General features: G+C 40.3%; 1 protein-coding gene across 1 annotated transcript in view; it reads right to left on the reverse strand.

Annotated features, from left to right (window-relative positions):
- Nucleotides 1–15,501, reverse strand: part of ak5 (adenylate kinase 5) — a 63,228-nt gene that overhangs the window by 6,460 nt on the left and 41,267 nt on the right. The window contains exons 9-11 of the mRNA XM_068738062.1: nt 11,370–11,415; nt 10,763–10,807; nt 2,832–2,995 (exon numbers count right to left, since the gene is read on the reverse strand). Coding sequence (XP_068594163.1) covers nt 2,832–2,995; nt 10,763–10,807; nt 11,370–11,415 — 255 coding nt within the window. The remainder of the gene's footprint in view (nt 1–2,831; nt 2,996–10,762; nt 10,808–11,369; nt 11,416–15,501) is intronic.

Here is a 15,501-nt window from a genome sequence, read left to right on the forward strand (position 1 = left end):
TCCTCTTAGATGACAGAAAGTTAAAGTTAATCTGTGCTTCGATGTCTTTCAAAATGTGTTCAATGCACCACTTTTTAAATCTTGAAATAATGGAAAGCCTGAAGAAAGCCTTATGTCCAAAATGTGAATTTTGATCTTGTTTTTAAGGAGATCAGTAGTAATGTTGACGAGTGTTTTCTAAACACTAAATCTCTAGTTAATTATGAACCAATGATCAACAAGCACACGACAAATGAATGTGTGTGTGTATATAGTTGATGCATCGGTTTGAAGTGTCGGAAATCGTAATTAGGAAATGCATAAAGGTGCAAATGGGAGGGGGGGGGGGGGGGGCAATACTTGTTTGTTTGTTGCATCAATATATATATATATATACATTTTTCCAGCCTTACTACTTACTACTACTTACTACCTAAAATGATTTACTGATTTTCTGTCCATTAATTGTCTAATAGTTCTTAGTGTTTGAAGGCTGTACATGAAGAAAATTGCTCAGTTATTCATCCCTGGACAGATAAAAGGCTAAGCATCCGCACCATATTTCTTTTCAAATTGGTTACGTGAGAAGTCCGATCAATATTTGTGATGCATTCAGGCTGTGGTGAATGTTTGACGTTCGCAAACCAACCAGCTAGTTGAACACGCATGTAGACACGCCTTTGAACATGTGAAGCAGGGATATCACTGTGTGCGTGTGTGTTTTGTTGTGAAATGTCACCGTTCAATTAAAAAGCTCCCTGACAACCACCAGTAGTTCATGTAACTGAGGATTAAATGACCACCAGCAGCAAAATGCATAACTGTTCAAAAGCTCTACATGGTGATGAGAGATGCTGCAAATGAAGCTTAATATTTGTCACCTTTACACATGACACACAGAGTTTATTATGTGATTTTTAAGCTGCTCATATTTCACTAAGATATTCTGCTGGTAAACTATATGCCCGTTGTTTCCAGCTGGCTTAACAAAAAATTGTATTCATTATGATCATAAATATTTAACATGTGGACAGAGCAGCTTGATTGACATCTTCCTCTCTCTCCTGTTTATTTTGTTATATTTATTATATCTATTAGTGCTGGACAACATGGCTAAAATCTTTTATCTTGATCTAGGTCATTTCATATCTCGATAATATATATCACGATATGGCACGTTTTCTGGTAATTCAATAAATAAATAAAATTAAATTCTATATGTCATAACCACATGGTAAAGCCTTCCTCTGTATTCTCCTTAGTGAATTAATAACTTGACAAATGAAAAGTGATGAGTATTTTTTCATTTTATTAAGAACTTTAGTTTGTGAAGTAACAATCTTATTACTTTTATTAACACCTTCATTGTCATTAACTTTTGACCGTGTCCTTGCTCTCACTGAAATTATACAAACACGAATAAAAGAATTATATTTCTAAAAGGTCTAATCAGTCAGAGACATTGAAAACATCTCTGTGTGTGTGTGTGTGTGTGTGTGTGTGTGTGTGTGTGTGTGTGTGTGTGTGTGTGTGTGTATTTGTTATATGATCAAATTATTCAGTGGTTATTTAATTAATTAGATGTAAAAAAAACTGTGGACAGAAATCTGCACATTGTGACATTTCACTATTTATTAATTTCCAATTATTTGTCTTTTGTCTATTGTTTGTCTGCCAATCAACTAAGTGAATATCAGAAGGTTTTGCACTATTGCATTAGACAAAAAGTAGCTGAACCCAGCAAAAATGTGTCATTTTAGAATTAATTTTTTTTTTAATGTAAACGATAATAATTACAACTGAAAACAAATGAGAAGTCATTAGGCGCTATCCTCTTGGGACCCTGAATGTCAGCAGAAAATGTCACGGAGATCCCTTCGCTGTCGATATAATTGACTGTTGAACGCACAGAAACACAAGGTTGCCATGTCTTGATAAATGTGTGATAATTAATGCTGAACACAGCAGACTCACCTCCACCGTGTACAGCTGCTGCTGAAGCCCACTGCACTGATATATAATGATATCATTTATTGGATTTACGTACTGTACATTTTTAAAGTCCCCCTTCACTGTGCTGAATGATGTAAGTGTGGTCGTTTGCAGCTCCAGTAAATGCTCAGACATCCATGCCAGCTCTGTATAGAGTGTGCAGTCTCTGTGAAAGCCATTTTGAGCACCCTCTTCTATTTATTTCATCAGGCCTTTAGTAGAAAAACATATTTATTTAGTATACAGCTTTAGAGCTGTGGTTTGACATGTTTCTTTTTGATGACAGCATGGAGGGAATTGTTTTTTATGAAATGTTTATTTGAGGTATTATCTTGTTCACTCAACCCACTGCTCACTGCTCCCAGAGATCAGCTGTCAGGCAAACAGTGTAGGTGTCTCTGTGACATCTTTTTTCTTTTTTTATGTTCAGACATGCTGCCAATTTCTAATAACTGCTACTCCTTAATATCCTCTTCTTGTTTTGATTTCAAAACAAACCACTTTCTGTCTGTTTTTTTATAAACTCATGCTTTGATGTATTGAAGACTGTAATTTTAGAGCCAAGTGTACAATTTGTGAAATAAACACAAAAATCTATTTTCATAGTGCTGTCTGCCTGATTCTAGCTTGATTGTTCTTCTTGCACTGCAAAACTACTTTGAGTCATAGGGCGTAAAAAATAAAAGACTTTTTTTTTGCCTCGTATTCTTCTCAACCGCAACGATGGAGAAGTTTGAAATTGCTACCGCTCTGATTTGTGCCTCGAACTGTCTTTTTCTCCAGGCCACCATGCCTCATGGGTAGTGTAGTATTTAGTTTACTTTACTTCTTTACTTTAATAATGTAAATGCCCCACTCACCTCTGGCAGCTGCTCTCCTCTCTCCAGGACGTCCCGCAGGTGACGTCCTCTGTCGCCGTGAGACTGCAGCTCGTTACAAAGCAGGTCACCCAGGGCGACATGACGCAGGCCGAACCTCTCCTCCATCCGCTCACACTGCAGAGATTTCCCTGAGCCCGGACCACCTGAGAGAACGCACACACACACGCACACACATACAAAGATTCAAGCAGGGGTCAGTCCATCCTCACAGCCAAGTAGTCGCCGAGTAATGACGAGGAGGAAATTGAGAGGTGAAAGAAGAGGATGTGAGTATTTATATGTTTGCACCGATCTCAGATATTGGGCTGATACTGACTCAAATATCAGGATCCGATTGGTGACTAGCACAGATCTATTCAATTCAGTTCTCTGTTTATATACTATATACATTATATACTGGAATTTGAATTCCTGTTCAAGATTTTGGGTTATACGTTTCAGCAAATTGGATTTTAGAAATTTGACGCTCGGGGAGTTTTTGGATTCTGACTGGCTAACGATTCTGTCAAAATCACGCTGTGTTGTCTCAATAGCAAGGGCTCTGATGCATCTAGTGAAGGTTCATTGAGTCAATTCGACCAATCATAGGCCCTGGAAGGCCCCTGGAAGAGAAAAAAACTGGAATTCAGATGACAAAGTCCCATATAAACAAGCTCAGATAGAATTTAGGCTCTCAAAATGATGCCAAACTGCTGTATTTGGATAGACTGAACACTATTAGTGATAAAATAAGTGAAATATATAATTATATAGTATATAAAATTACAATGGGACAGCTGGAACAAAATTACATTTTGGCTGACCTCGCCTGACCTCTCTGTACTAAAACCTCTCTAACTTTTGAATGCTTCACTTTATCAAAGTACAATTTTGCAGAGAGACTCTATACATATTGTGCTATGACCTGGGAGAGGTTTGAAGCTTGCAGCTACATAATTCCTAAAAACAAATATCCTGAAATTGCTTTTTTTCAGAAGTTAAAAATAGGCCCAGGGTCAGGTTTACAAATTAATTGTAATTTTGAAGATTTTTTTTACAAAGTTGCTGGTGTACGACAACAATTCAGTAAATGTATATCTATATATTTATTTGTTATATTTTGTTAGTCAAGCAATAAGTCAAGCCTGATGTTTCCTTACACATGAAAGAATGGTCCCAATCACTTCTTCTCAGTGAGGAATACAGCTTATTAATCAAACACTGGTATCGGATTGCTACTCTGTATCAGGACTGAAAAAGTGGGATTGGTGCATCTCTATTTATGTGGATAGGCTTGTCACAATATTGACGTATTGTACAATATATGGACATGACCTCCATCATGTTTGCTGACCTGGATATTGCCTGTTGTCTGTACATGTCAGAATAAACAGCAGGGTTTTCCCTACTAATTTAAGAGTTGGGCAATGAGCAGACATTGCACAGTTTTGTTAATAGACCCGGAAAGTCCATTTTATGTATAGTTTTGATTATTTTATTTTATTTTTCCCATTCCAATGTCTAAATATCTTTTAAGAAAGGAAAACAAAAAAGTGAATTGCTCTTTTAAAGGGTGTACTTATAATGACAATATAAATAGCATATCAGTGGCTTAAAATGACAATAACATTGTTTATCGCAAATATTTTGTGAGAGTATAATGTCCAACAAAAGAAGTGAACGTGACAGGCCTATATGTGGGAAAAGTTGATGTGGGAGAGGGGGCAGAGTTATAGAGGCAGGATATAAAAAATGGAAACAGATATCAGGTGGGTAAGTGTATGTGTGTGTGTGTGTGTGTGTGCATGTGTGTGCATGTATGTGCATATTACAGGTCTGATTCATTGCTGAGAGTCAAGTTATCACTAACTTGATCATTATCTCCTCCACTGTAACTAAATTTACCTGCACCGCCACCTTGGTTCCACACACACACACACACACACACACACACACACACACACACACACGTAACCTTAACCAGTGAAGTGCTACCTATAGGTACATATTTGAGGTACTTTACTTTTATATCGTTTCATGCCACTTTATACTTCTATAACACTCTTCACTTCACGCTTTGATTGGCCGGCTGTGCAGAGGTGAGAAAGGAGCCAGGCTTTAAACTTCTCTCGACCCAATTGTTTCTGTCCCTTTTCATGTAGTGAAGTTGGATTGTTATTTCTAGGTCTCAAGTCTACATTAAAACTTTTTTGCTGGGAAAAAAGCTTTGAGTAGATTGGTTGTTTTTTTTATGATTTTTAAATCAAGTGTATTTGAGGAGCTCCAGGACAAGCATCAGGAGAAGAGACTAAAAATAACCTTTGTTCTCCCCTTATCTAAAGATGATAGCATCTCCCGCCTCTCTGACACATGACCTAACCTTAACTTAAAAGTCCAGCCTCAACCCTAAAGACACCAAGCAGGCCTTTGACCAAAATTTACTCACTTTCCCAGGTCAACTGGTCCTCACAAAGATGGAAGTACAAGAGCAGGCAGGCAGGCAGCATACATCCAACAGACACAAGAAGAAAAACACACTGCTTTTCTAATCAGTCCCCATTGAGCGATTACATTTTAGCTGATTTCCTTTTAAAATATTAAAAAAATCTCAACTTTCTCAGCAGTCTGACTGCTGCGCTGTGGGGTCTGTAGGTGTTTTTATAGCAGGTTAACTGTATTACATGGCCATGAAGCTGTGTTCAGTAGACACTGGTGCTTTATCATAACCAGCCTTTGGCACAGTAATAAAACTCAGGACGTGCTTCTCCATTCATCAGTATTCTCAGTGTTGCTCCTCCAAAAACAAACGCCCGCATCACCATTTCCTCTGAGAGCACGACCTGATATGAGCGGGGGTCGGCTCACCCAGGGACGACCGGGGAGTCAGGAAATAGAAGTGGGTGAAATTATGGATTCATTCATTGTACATTCAGCACATGTTCCCTGACTGTATATATTTCACCAACACCCCCCCGAGCCTACTCACTAGAAGTATTCCTCTGCTGCTTCACGCCTCTGTCAGGAAGTAAAATAATGACCAACCCGGGCTGAAGCTAAAACCCTAAGAATCTTGTTAGGGACTCTCTTGGAGAGTCGGGTCAAACTCAAACCTGCTGCATTAGCTGGTTCTGTGGGTAAAGATAGTTCCCTCTCCCTGAGACCATGAGTTCAGATTAACTGGCTTTGACAGACAAAAGCTTTAACACAAGATGAAGTGAATTAATAATGCCTCTGTGCTGTTTTACTGTACGGAACTGCCGCTGCTTTTCATTTGAGTTATTGTTCTCCACTTAAATGAAATGATTTATATACTGTGTACACAGGATTATTTTTCATGCTCAGGAGAAGTGGGATCTTTACAGCATCACTTAAACCTGAAATAACTTTGTGGCACAGTGGAAACAAGCTGTGAACTGAACTGAACGCCAATGAATTATTTCAAGTTTATATGGAGAACTTAATAAGTCGCTTATTTACACATCCAGCATGTCACGGAGCAACATTATCACTGATTTAGAGTTGTGTATTCGGCCACCTGTTGAATATAAATACAATATTCACTCTCCTTTTAACTCTGTTTTTCGTCTAACTCCCGATGGAAACCTTGAACTCCTTAGCTGCTAAATGTTCACCGAACTTTATCTGCTGTTTGGTGCTGAGCAGGTGGTGTTTTTAGAGCTTTTTCTCTGAAAATAGCAACAGCCGAAAATAACATTATGAGAGCAGTGAGTGAACCAAAACAGTGAAGTTGTGGGCTGGACAGCTAAACAATTTGCTGAAACTCACTATAAAGCTTGGTAAATGTGATGCGAGCTGCAGATTTGGATGATAATTCTCTGTGGATTTATCACGTCTTCATTGCTACTGGTTGATCTCAGTGCAGTATTTGATACTGTTGATCATGGCTTGGTACTCGGCATCCGCTGATACTCAAAGCTCAGGTATCGGGACTGAAGAAGTTGAAACGGCGCATCACTAGTTAAAACATCACCCCAAGTTTCTGATAAGCATCAAATATGAAATAAACGGTGTACATTTATTTAAATAGGTCTGCAGACGACACAAGCTTCTCGCCTCCACTAATTGAGATGCTTCATCTATTAACATCAAGAAAAATCAAAAATGTTCTTAGCTGTATTCCCAGCAGATGATTGAGTCTGCTGTGAAGATATTATTCCTTTCCACTGTCACCATCCACTAAGCAGAAGAGATATTTTACCACCAGTGGGAACCAATGTGCTTGGAGCTGAGAGCCTCAGACCATCAGAGAGCGCTGAGAGAAGGACAAATGAATTGTTGGTTTTGGTCTTTCTGTTTGATTTGTCAACAGTAGGAAACACCAGCCGTTTATCCTTTAACACGAGGCTGTGCTGGTGGCTGCTTGTTAATGACAGTCTTGGTTTTCATCAAGAGCCACCAAAGTGCAAAATTGTCATGGTATCAATACAAAACATTATTAAAACTGAAGATTAAAAGCAATATTACCTCTCACACCAACAGCAGGGCTTTCAATATTAAAATGCAAGTCTGATTACTAAAAGGAAAGCGAAATAAGGAAGATGGAAGTGAGGGAGAGCAGCGGGACATGAAGGAGAGAAGATGAAAAAAGGCTGAAAGCCTCGACACCAGTGAAACCTCACATTAGCATTTCCCTCAGGCGCCATCTCCGCTTTCTTTCTGAAGCACCGCAGCAGAACACTGCTTCAACTTTTCCATCAGTTCTTATAGTCGGGGAGGGTTTTGATGGAGAAACCCACATAAAGTAAAACCACCTTTAAACTCCTCTCTTCCAACTTTTAATTAAAGCAGTTTTGAGAACATATATTTCCTAGTATTTGAAAAGAAAAGAGAATAGTTTTTATTCATTTTAATAAGAAATGTCATAATTTAGACATCTTTTTAATTAAATCACCGGTTATAACTCTATGTACATGGATGTACTGATGTACTGTTTACCAGATCACAAATGAGACAATGGCCAACAGCCAGAACCAGCTGTGGAAAGAAGAGTGAAAGTAAAAAGTGGGTGATCTTGTATCCCACGAGTCAATTAAAGCAATGTGCCCAACTGAACAATTCTGCTATTTTCTGTTTTCCCCAACATATTACAAAGACGGTCTTATACTGTCTCTCGACAGCATTTCACAGGGCAGGTAGATGATCGTAAAGTACCTCTGAGCACTTCGTCTTCATCAGATAAAAAAAGTCTGACAGATAAACCCCCGAAGCTGCAGCATCAGCAGCAGTAGAGCGACAGCCAGAGACGAGGGGACATTAACTTTACATTTATAAGAGATGTGTCCTCATAAGTGAGTCCTCTTGAGACAGTGTTTGCAAAGTCAGCATCACGTGTGACCCAGCTGGAAAGACGACCTGTCCTATGAGGGGACACAAAACTGATCCCCCCAGTCAGGATTCAGTTGATGTAATACACAAACTACTTGCTCCACCAGATAATGAGTCATCATAGGTAAATAGCTTAGTCGGTTTTTACTTGCACTGCATAATTTAGTCCTTACAGTTGTTCCTTGTTGTGACATATTTGTAACTTGGCTTTTGAAAGTGCTCTTGACAATTTTAAAATGCTATAAATAAAGCAGTATCAAGTGTTCATATGCTTGACTAAATATTCAGATAGGGAAGATGCATTTAGCGCAAACATCGCCGAAACGGACACCATTTTATGATTTTCATACATTGTTGTTTCCAGCTTTCCCCGAATAGTGGAAAGATTACTCTTTAAACGAGAGGAGTGGTCCACTGGAAATAAAAGAAATGGGCTCTTTCTGATCAATTGACCCTAGAATTGAATTTGAGCATAAAGTTTTCTAGGATTTCTTCCCTTGGACTACTATGCTGGTTTGAAGTTAGGGAGACAAACTGTTTTTAAAGCTGCAGGAATGGAAGGAATGAAATTGTATATACACCAGGCTATGAATGACAGATGAATATACCCCTCAGCAAAAACCTTCAGAATATAGATGGGAATGAAACTGGAAAGTTTGGTGTATGTAAGTGCTACTGAAGTGGAGATTTGTGGCTCAGGTTATGAGAAAAAAATCCATATAAAGATAAGTATTGTACAATTCCATACATTTTGAAAAAAATGATTTTGGATGTTTTCTTTCCAAAGAAGACATTTTATAGAAACTAAATAGCCCAAAATCTCAAAAATGACCCACTGCCAGAAAACATTATGCTTTTGCCTGTAGTGTCACGCTTTAACAAATATTGCGCCTCCTGCGATTGGAAAATGGCAGTTGGCCATATGGCGATACAATTTCCATTAATTGTTCAGCACTAATGTTCATTCACGGAGATAACGGCACAGTGCAACAACAGCAGTCGGCCGTTACAGCAGCAGAACCTGATGCTGTGACGAGAGCTGGAGACCATCTCTGTCTTTCTTTCTGGTGAGTCTCTCTTTCTGTTAAAACACACTGAAGGTATGATAACAATTTGCTGCAAGCGGAATAGAAAATTAATATGTTAGCCAACGGGGCCAACCTTTCGTTATACGGTATAAAATCTGCTCAGGAGACACATGCAAGCGGAGGTGACGGTTTGTTATATATGCAGTTGGCATTTTCCTCCAATTATCTGCTCCTGCTGAGGGAAAGCTCCAGCTCTAACTCAACCTCTGTTTCTCAAACAGTCAGACAAACTGCTGTTAGTACAGATCACTGGGGATTTGTCATGTTGGTTCTTATGGAAAGGGGCTTAAACACAAATACACATACGTAGCTGTGTGGAAGAGAGAACCGATGACATTTTAAAGACAGTATTTTTAGTATTTTCCTGTGGTAGCAAAGTGATCGTTGGGTAACGGAGACTCTGTGTGTCTCAGATGTCTTATTAACCTTTACCTCTAGTCCTGTCTTCGATTAGCAGATTGAGCCAAGCGGCTTCAACGTCGCGGAATAATAATTGATCACAAAAAACACCCACTCTGCCTCCAGAGGGTGGAAATAAATAAGTATATTTTCTCATCTGCTGCACCGGAACAGAACTTTGAAGCTGTAAGTGTTTATGTGTGTATTTCAATTTCGTAATGCTGAAGATTTTAACATTTTTTGTCTTCAATAAGCAGCAGAGTAAGCCACACAGCTTCAATGCTGCGGCATAATAATTGATCTCAAAAACCACCACTCTAAAACGAAATGACTTGTCTAATTGTTTTGGTGTGTGTGTGTGTGTGTGTGTGTGTGTGTGTGTGTGTGTATGTTACCATAATGATAAATAATAAACCGTTAGGCTGCTTGGAAACAGGGGACCATCAAACCTGCCAAAATATTTCAAACCATATCATCTTTAAAATAACAGATAACAGTGAATAAGTCCATAATAAATACACCCATTAGTATTATGTGATAAATAAACTGTAAATCTACAAAACATATAAGCTGACAACTATAAAGACTCCCTCTTTTCAACACTTATTAGGATGTCTTTTGTGAGTGAAGTTCTTAATGAGTACTTAGTGTAGCGTAGTGGCGTATTTAACATTTTCCACTTTTATTCTCTTCATGTAATAATCAGTGTCTTGTTTTCTGCTGATGAGCATTGTTGAAACGAGCCGTGAAATTCTACAGGAGAATACTTTTATGCTGAAACTTTTAAAATTACTTAATTAACTTTCCGTCAGTCGTCTGAAATGAACAGAACATCTGTCGTTTCCTGTCAGAGCAGCTGATGGGTATTATTTTGTGTGTGTGTGTGTGTGTGTGTGTGTGTGAGAGAGGGAGAGAGAGAGAGAGAGAGAGAGAGAGAGTGTGTATGAGTAGCCAGTTTACAGCCAGCGCAGCTGCACATTATTATCCTCCCTGTGTGTGTGTGTGCCTCTCAGCTCTTTCAAATGAGGTAGGCTTCACCAGTGCTGAGGTGTGTGTGTGTGTGTGTGTGTGTGTGTGTGTGTGTCTACATGTACTAACCCATCATGAAGATGACCTTTGGTTTCTTCTGTCCTGTACAATAACCTGTCAAAAGAAAGAAAATCAGAGTTTAACATGTGGTGCAGATTAACACACGTGCAGCATACTGTGTACACACACACACACACACACACACACACACACACACACACACACACACACACACAATTATAGAAAACAGATTTGTACTTCAGACAATCAACAGACAAGCCCTCCTCCCCCCCATTATACAATCAATACTGTTGATGCAGAGCAACACTGATAAACACACACACACACACACACACACACACACACACACAGGCTGCAGGGAGGAGAAGTTAATTCAGGCTTCTGGTGCATAACAGTTACATGACACGCTTAGCATTTACTGAGATGAAACTGTGTGTGTTTGTGTGTGTGTTTGTGTGTTTGTTTGTGTGTGTGTGTGTGTGTGTGTGTGTGTGTGCGATAAAATGCTGAATGAAGTCTTCTTCTGGTTTATAAAAGAAGGCAGAGGAGGACAAATATGTGCAGTAGCTGCTGATTAAAGCTTTGGTGATAAGTTGCGATGTCAGCTGCAGGTCACAGAGGAAAGACAATAGTTTGAATCATTTCATCAACTCACTTTCTGTGGTTCCTTCAGCATACCCAATATCTTCCTCCTCTTCGACCTGTGAAGATGGAGACATTTGTATTATAATCTATATTTTACTTTTCAAATCCATCTTTATGTCTTCTTTTTCAATATGTTGTGTCATCAATGTGCGTTTGTCGACCATTCAATGCCTAATTGATTAAAACTTGGGATAAAAGAAGAGACAAAAGTTTGTGACACAACGGCTGAAACTATTAGTCATGTAATCGGTTAATCAACTGAAAAAGAAATAAATGAATCGGCAATTATTTTTATACTCAATTAACCGATAAACGTCATTTTTCATGTTTGTTCCAGCATCTAAATTGTGAAGATTTACTTTTTGGGTTTGGGATTGTTGGTCTGACAGAAGAAGACATTTTAAGATGAGACCTTAAGGAAGTGATGGGAATTTTCTACTCTTATCTGATATTATATACACAACACCAATAATACAATACGACTGAAATAACTGGCAGGTGAATCAATGATTAAATGGATTGCAGCTCTATCAGACACCCAAACAGTACATGATGCTGTCTCACTGCTAAATATTAGTCCCTAAAAACTCTTTTGCTTCTCTTTACTGCAAAACATTACTAACAAACAACAATTTATGAGCCATGTTTTCCTCTTTTTGGTTGCCAATGATCAACAGATGTCACTGAGTGTTACCAAGGAAACCTGTCTCTTATTTTGCCTTTTAGGGTTTAAAATAATCTGTCTAACTTGCATGAGAATAATCTAAGAATAAAACTAAGGCTATATCAACACCACAGACCAGTCTAAAATACCTTTGTGGAACAGGCCCCTGGCTTTGTGTATTGAAACTGTTGTTGAAACTGTCCATATAACGTTGTTTGAAAGAGACAGGAGTCAATGGAACAAAAGACAAGGGACCCGTTTAAAAAATATACAGTATTTGACGGCAAAAAAAACAAACACAGGAAAGAGAGAAAAGACAAAAAAGATGAAAGAGCATTTGAGAGAGTAAGTGCAGAGTAAACCCTCAGTCTCAAACACGAGGTCGGAGCCTGGAGGAGGACAGAAACCGTCAGCAGCCTCATTCACTGCATCACCATTACAAACACTTAACCGAGTCAACGCCGGGCAGAAATAATTGGCTGAAAGATATTTTTCCACCGTCTTTAATCTGTTTCGAGAGAATGAAATGATTCATTCGATTCAGGCGCACATCAACTGTTTCAGATATTTGAGACCGTTATCAAAAATTAATTTCTCCCTGAAGCCTCATTGCTGCAGGTTTCCATGGTTATCCTTTCTCAGCTTTGGCCGTCTGCTTCTTTCGGGCTCAAATGACCAGCGATATAACTCAAGTGCGTCATTAAGACAATGCCACAGTCTGGTGACACCAGAAAAAGACAAACATACAAACAGCCTGCATAGGTGATATTCATAATGCTGATAATGAATGATTACACCGGGAGCACTGCTGATCTTTGTGAAGTACAGAGGAGGATAACATCCACAGCCGTGACGGAGATAAAGCAGGAATCGTTTTAGTTAATAAAGAAGGAAAATCATGCTTAATGAATTAAGTTATTAAGTAATCTGATCCCTCTAATAATTCAAATTGCTACACTATAAATATTCATGTGATGGCTCAAATGATTATGGGTTATGTGTGAAAAGAGTCGCTCGTAGGGAGGATTTTCACCCGGATCTCTTTGACATATTGTCACCACGTAATGTTGATATGGTGAATGTGTTAGCACACAGTAGCTTATTTACACGTTACTCCAGCAGATATGGAGAAACCTAAGCATTCATTTGGAGTCGTGTTTGTGTCCACGGTCCTAGACCATTTCAAAAGGGGAGCCAAGGCTGGAGCCACATATCATTTCAGGGGCACCAAATAGATTCGGCACCACTGATACATTATATGTTCCCCAGCTGCTAACTTTGTCACAGGTGGTGTAGCCTATAGACAATTTATGAGAGATTGTTCACTGTGAGCAGCCGCGAGCTGTAAAACCAAAACAAAGAGCTGAAAGACGTCTGCAGAGTCGGCAGAATGATTCTCTGTTGGTTCACTGCGACCAAATTCTTTCACATTTCACAACTGACCCCTTGCAGCTTTAATTTATTCCCTAGAATTAATCATTTGTTCCGTTATATGTTGTTGTTAATTGATAAAATAGCGAATTATTCATTCTCCCTATTAACGTTCTTTTTAGCGCTCCAGAACCTTGAAGGGACCTTTTGAGCATTCGCAGTATCAACAGAAAGATATTATGACAATGCAATCTGTTATCTCCATATATATTCATGTTTATGGGATGTGAACCACAACATTATGTTTAACAGACATCTCACAAAATGCAGTGCATTTATAAAATAAAAATAAATCTGCATTAAATTCAACAGAGCGTCAGGGGGACAAAGCAATAAATGAATGAATGAATAAATTGCTGTTGTGTATCGCCCACCAGGGCCTCTTGGTGAGTTCCTGGAGGAGCTTGACACGTTAGTCTCGCACTTCCATGACGATGGCTCGGCGCTCATCCTGCTCGGTGACTTCAACATCCAGACCGATAAGCTTGAACCTCTTCTTTCATTCCTCTCCTCCTTTGACCTTTACCACTCTCTTTCTCCTCCTACCCACAAGGCCGGCAACCAGCTGGATCTTATCTTCACTAGGCACTGTTCTACTGTTAACCTCTCTGTCACTCCCCTCCAGCTCTCCGACCACTATTTCATGTCCTACTCCCTCTCCCTATTCTCTGCTCCATCACTTCCTCCACCTACCCACATGGTTTCTACCCGGAGTGATCTCCGCTCCCTCTCCCCTGCTGATCTTTCCGCTTCTGTCACCTCTGCTCTCCCTGACCCTGAATCCTTCTCTCTCCTATCCCCTGATACTGCTACTGATCTTCTCCTCTCCACCCTAACTTCTACTTTGGACAAACTCTGTCCCTTCACCTCCAGGCCTGCACGCCCAACTCCACCTGCCCCGTGGCTGTCGGACTCAGTGCGTACTGATAGACGGAGCCTAAGAGAGGCTGAGCGTAAATGGAGAAAAGGCAAACTCCCGGAGGACCTTCTTAACTTCCAAGCTCTTCTTTCCACTTTTTCCTCCTCTCTATCTACTGCTAAAGCTGCGTTCTTCTGCTCTAAAATCCTAACCTCTGCTTCCAATCCCAAAAAACTCTTTGAAACTTTCACTTCATTCCTCCAACCCCCACCCCCTCCTCCTACTTCCTCCCTTCTCCCTGATGATTTCGCCAACTTCTTTGACAAGAAGGTAAACGATATCAGATCCTCCTTCTCTCAGCCCCTCTCTCCCTGTCCAATCCTGCCCCCACAGCTCTCCCTCCCATCTCCACGCCCCATCTTACCCTTTCCAATCCTGCCCCCACAGCTCTCCCTCCCATCTCCACGCCCCATCTTACCCTTTCTGGCTCCTCTCTTCCCTAACGAGGTCCTCAACCTTGTTACATCTAACCGCCCCACCACGTGCTCCCTTGACCCGATCCCTTCCCCTCTTCTTCAGTCTATTGCGACTGAACTCCTTCCTTTCCTCACCCACCTCATCAACACATGTCTTGTTTCAGGATGCTTTCCCACGGACTTCAAGGCCGCCAGAGTCACCCCCCTTCTGAAGAAACCATCACTTGACCCCTCTGATTTCAAGAACTTCAGACCGGTTTCTCTTCTACCCTTTCTATCCAAAACACTTGAACGTGCTGTCTTTAACCAACTGTCTTCCTATCTCCACCAAAACAGCTTTTTGGACCCTCACCAGTCCGGGTTCAAAGTGGGTCACTCGACAGAGACGGCCCTCCTTGCGGTGACAGAGTCGCTTCACGCCGTGAGAGCTAACTCTCTCTCCTCTGTCCTGATTCTCCTGGACTTGTCTGCGGCATTTGACACTGTGAACCATCAAATCCTCCTCTCATCCCTCGAGGGGATGGGCGTCTCAGGCTCTGCACTCTCCCTGTTTGCATCCTACCTGACGGGTCGATCCTACCAGGTGACCTGGAGGGGGGCCGTGTCGTAACCACGCATGCTGACTACGGGGGTTCCGCAAGGGTCAGTTCTGGGCCCCCTTCTCTTCTCGCTCTACACAACATCTCTGGGTTCTGTTATTCGCTTGCATGAC

Source organism: Cebidichthys violaceus, unplaced genomic scaffold (assembly GCF_023349555.1).
Source record: "Cebidichthys violaceus isolate CVI_PGR_0920_01 unplaced genomic scaffold, fCebVio1.0.p SCAF_8, whole genome shotgun sequence".
Taxonomy (NCBI): domain Eukaryota; kingdom Metazoa; phylum Chordata; class Actinopteri; order Perciformes; family Stichaeidae; genus Cebidichthys; species Cebidichthys violaceus.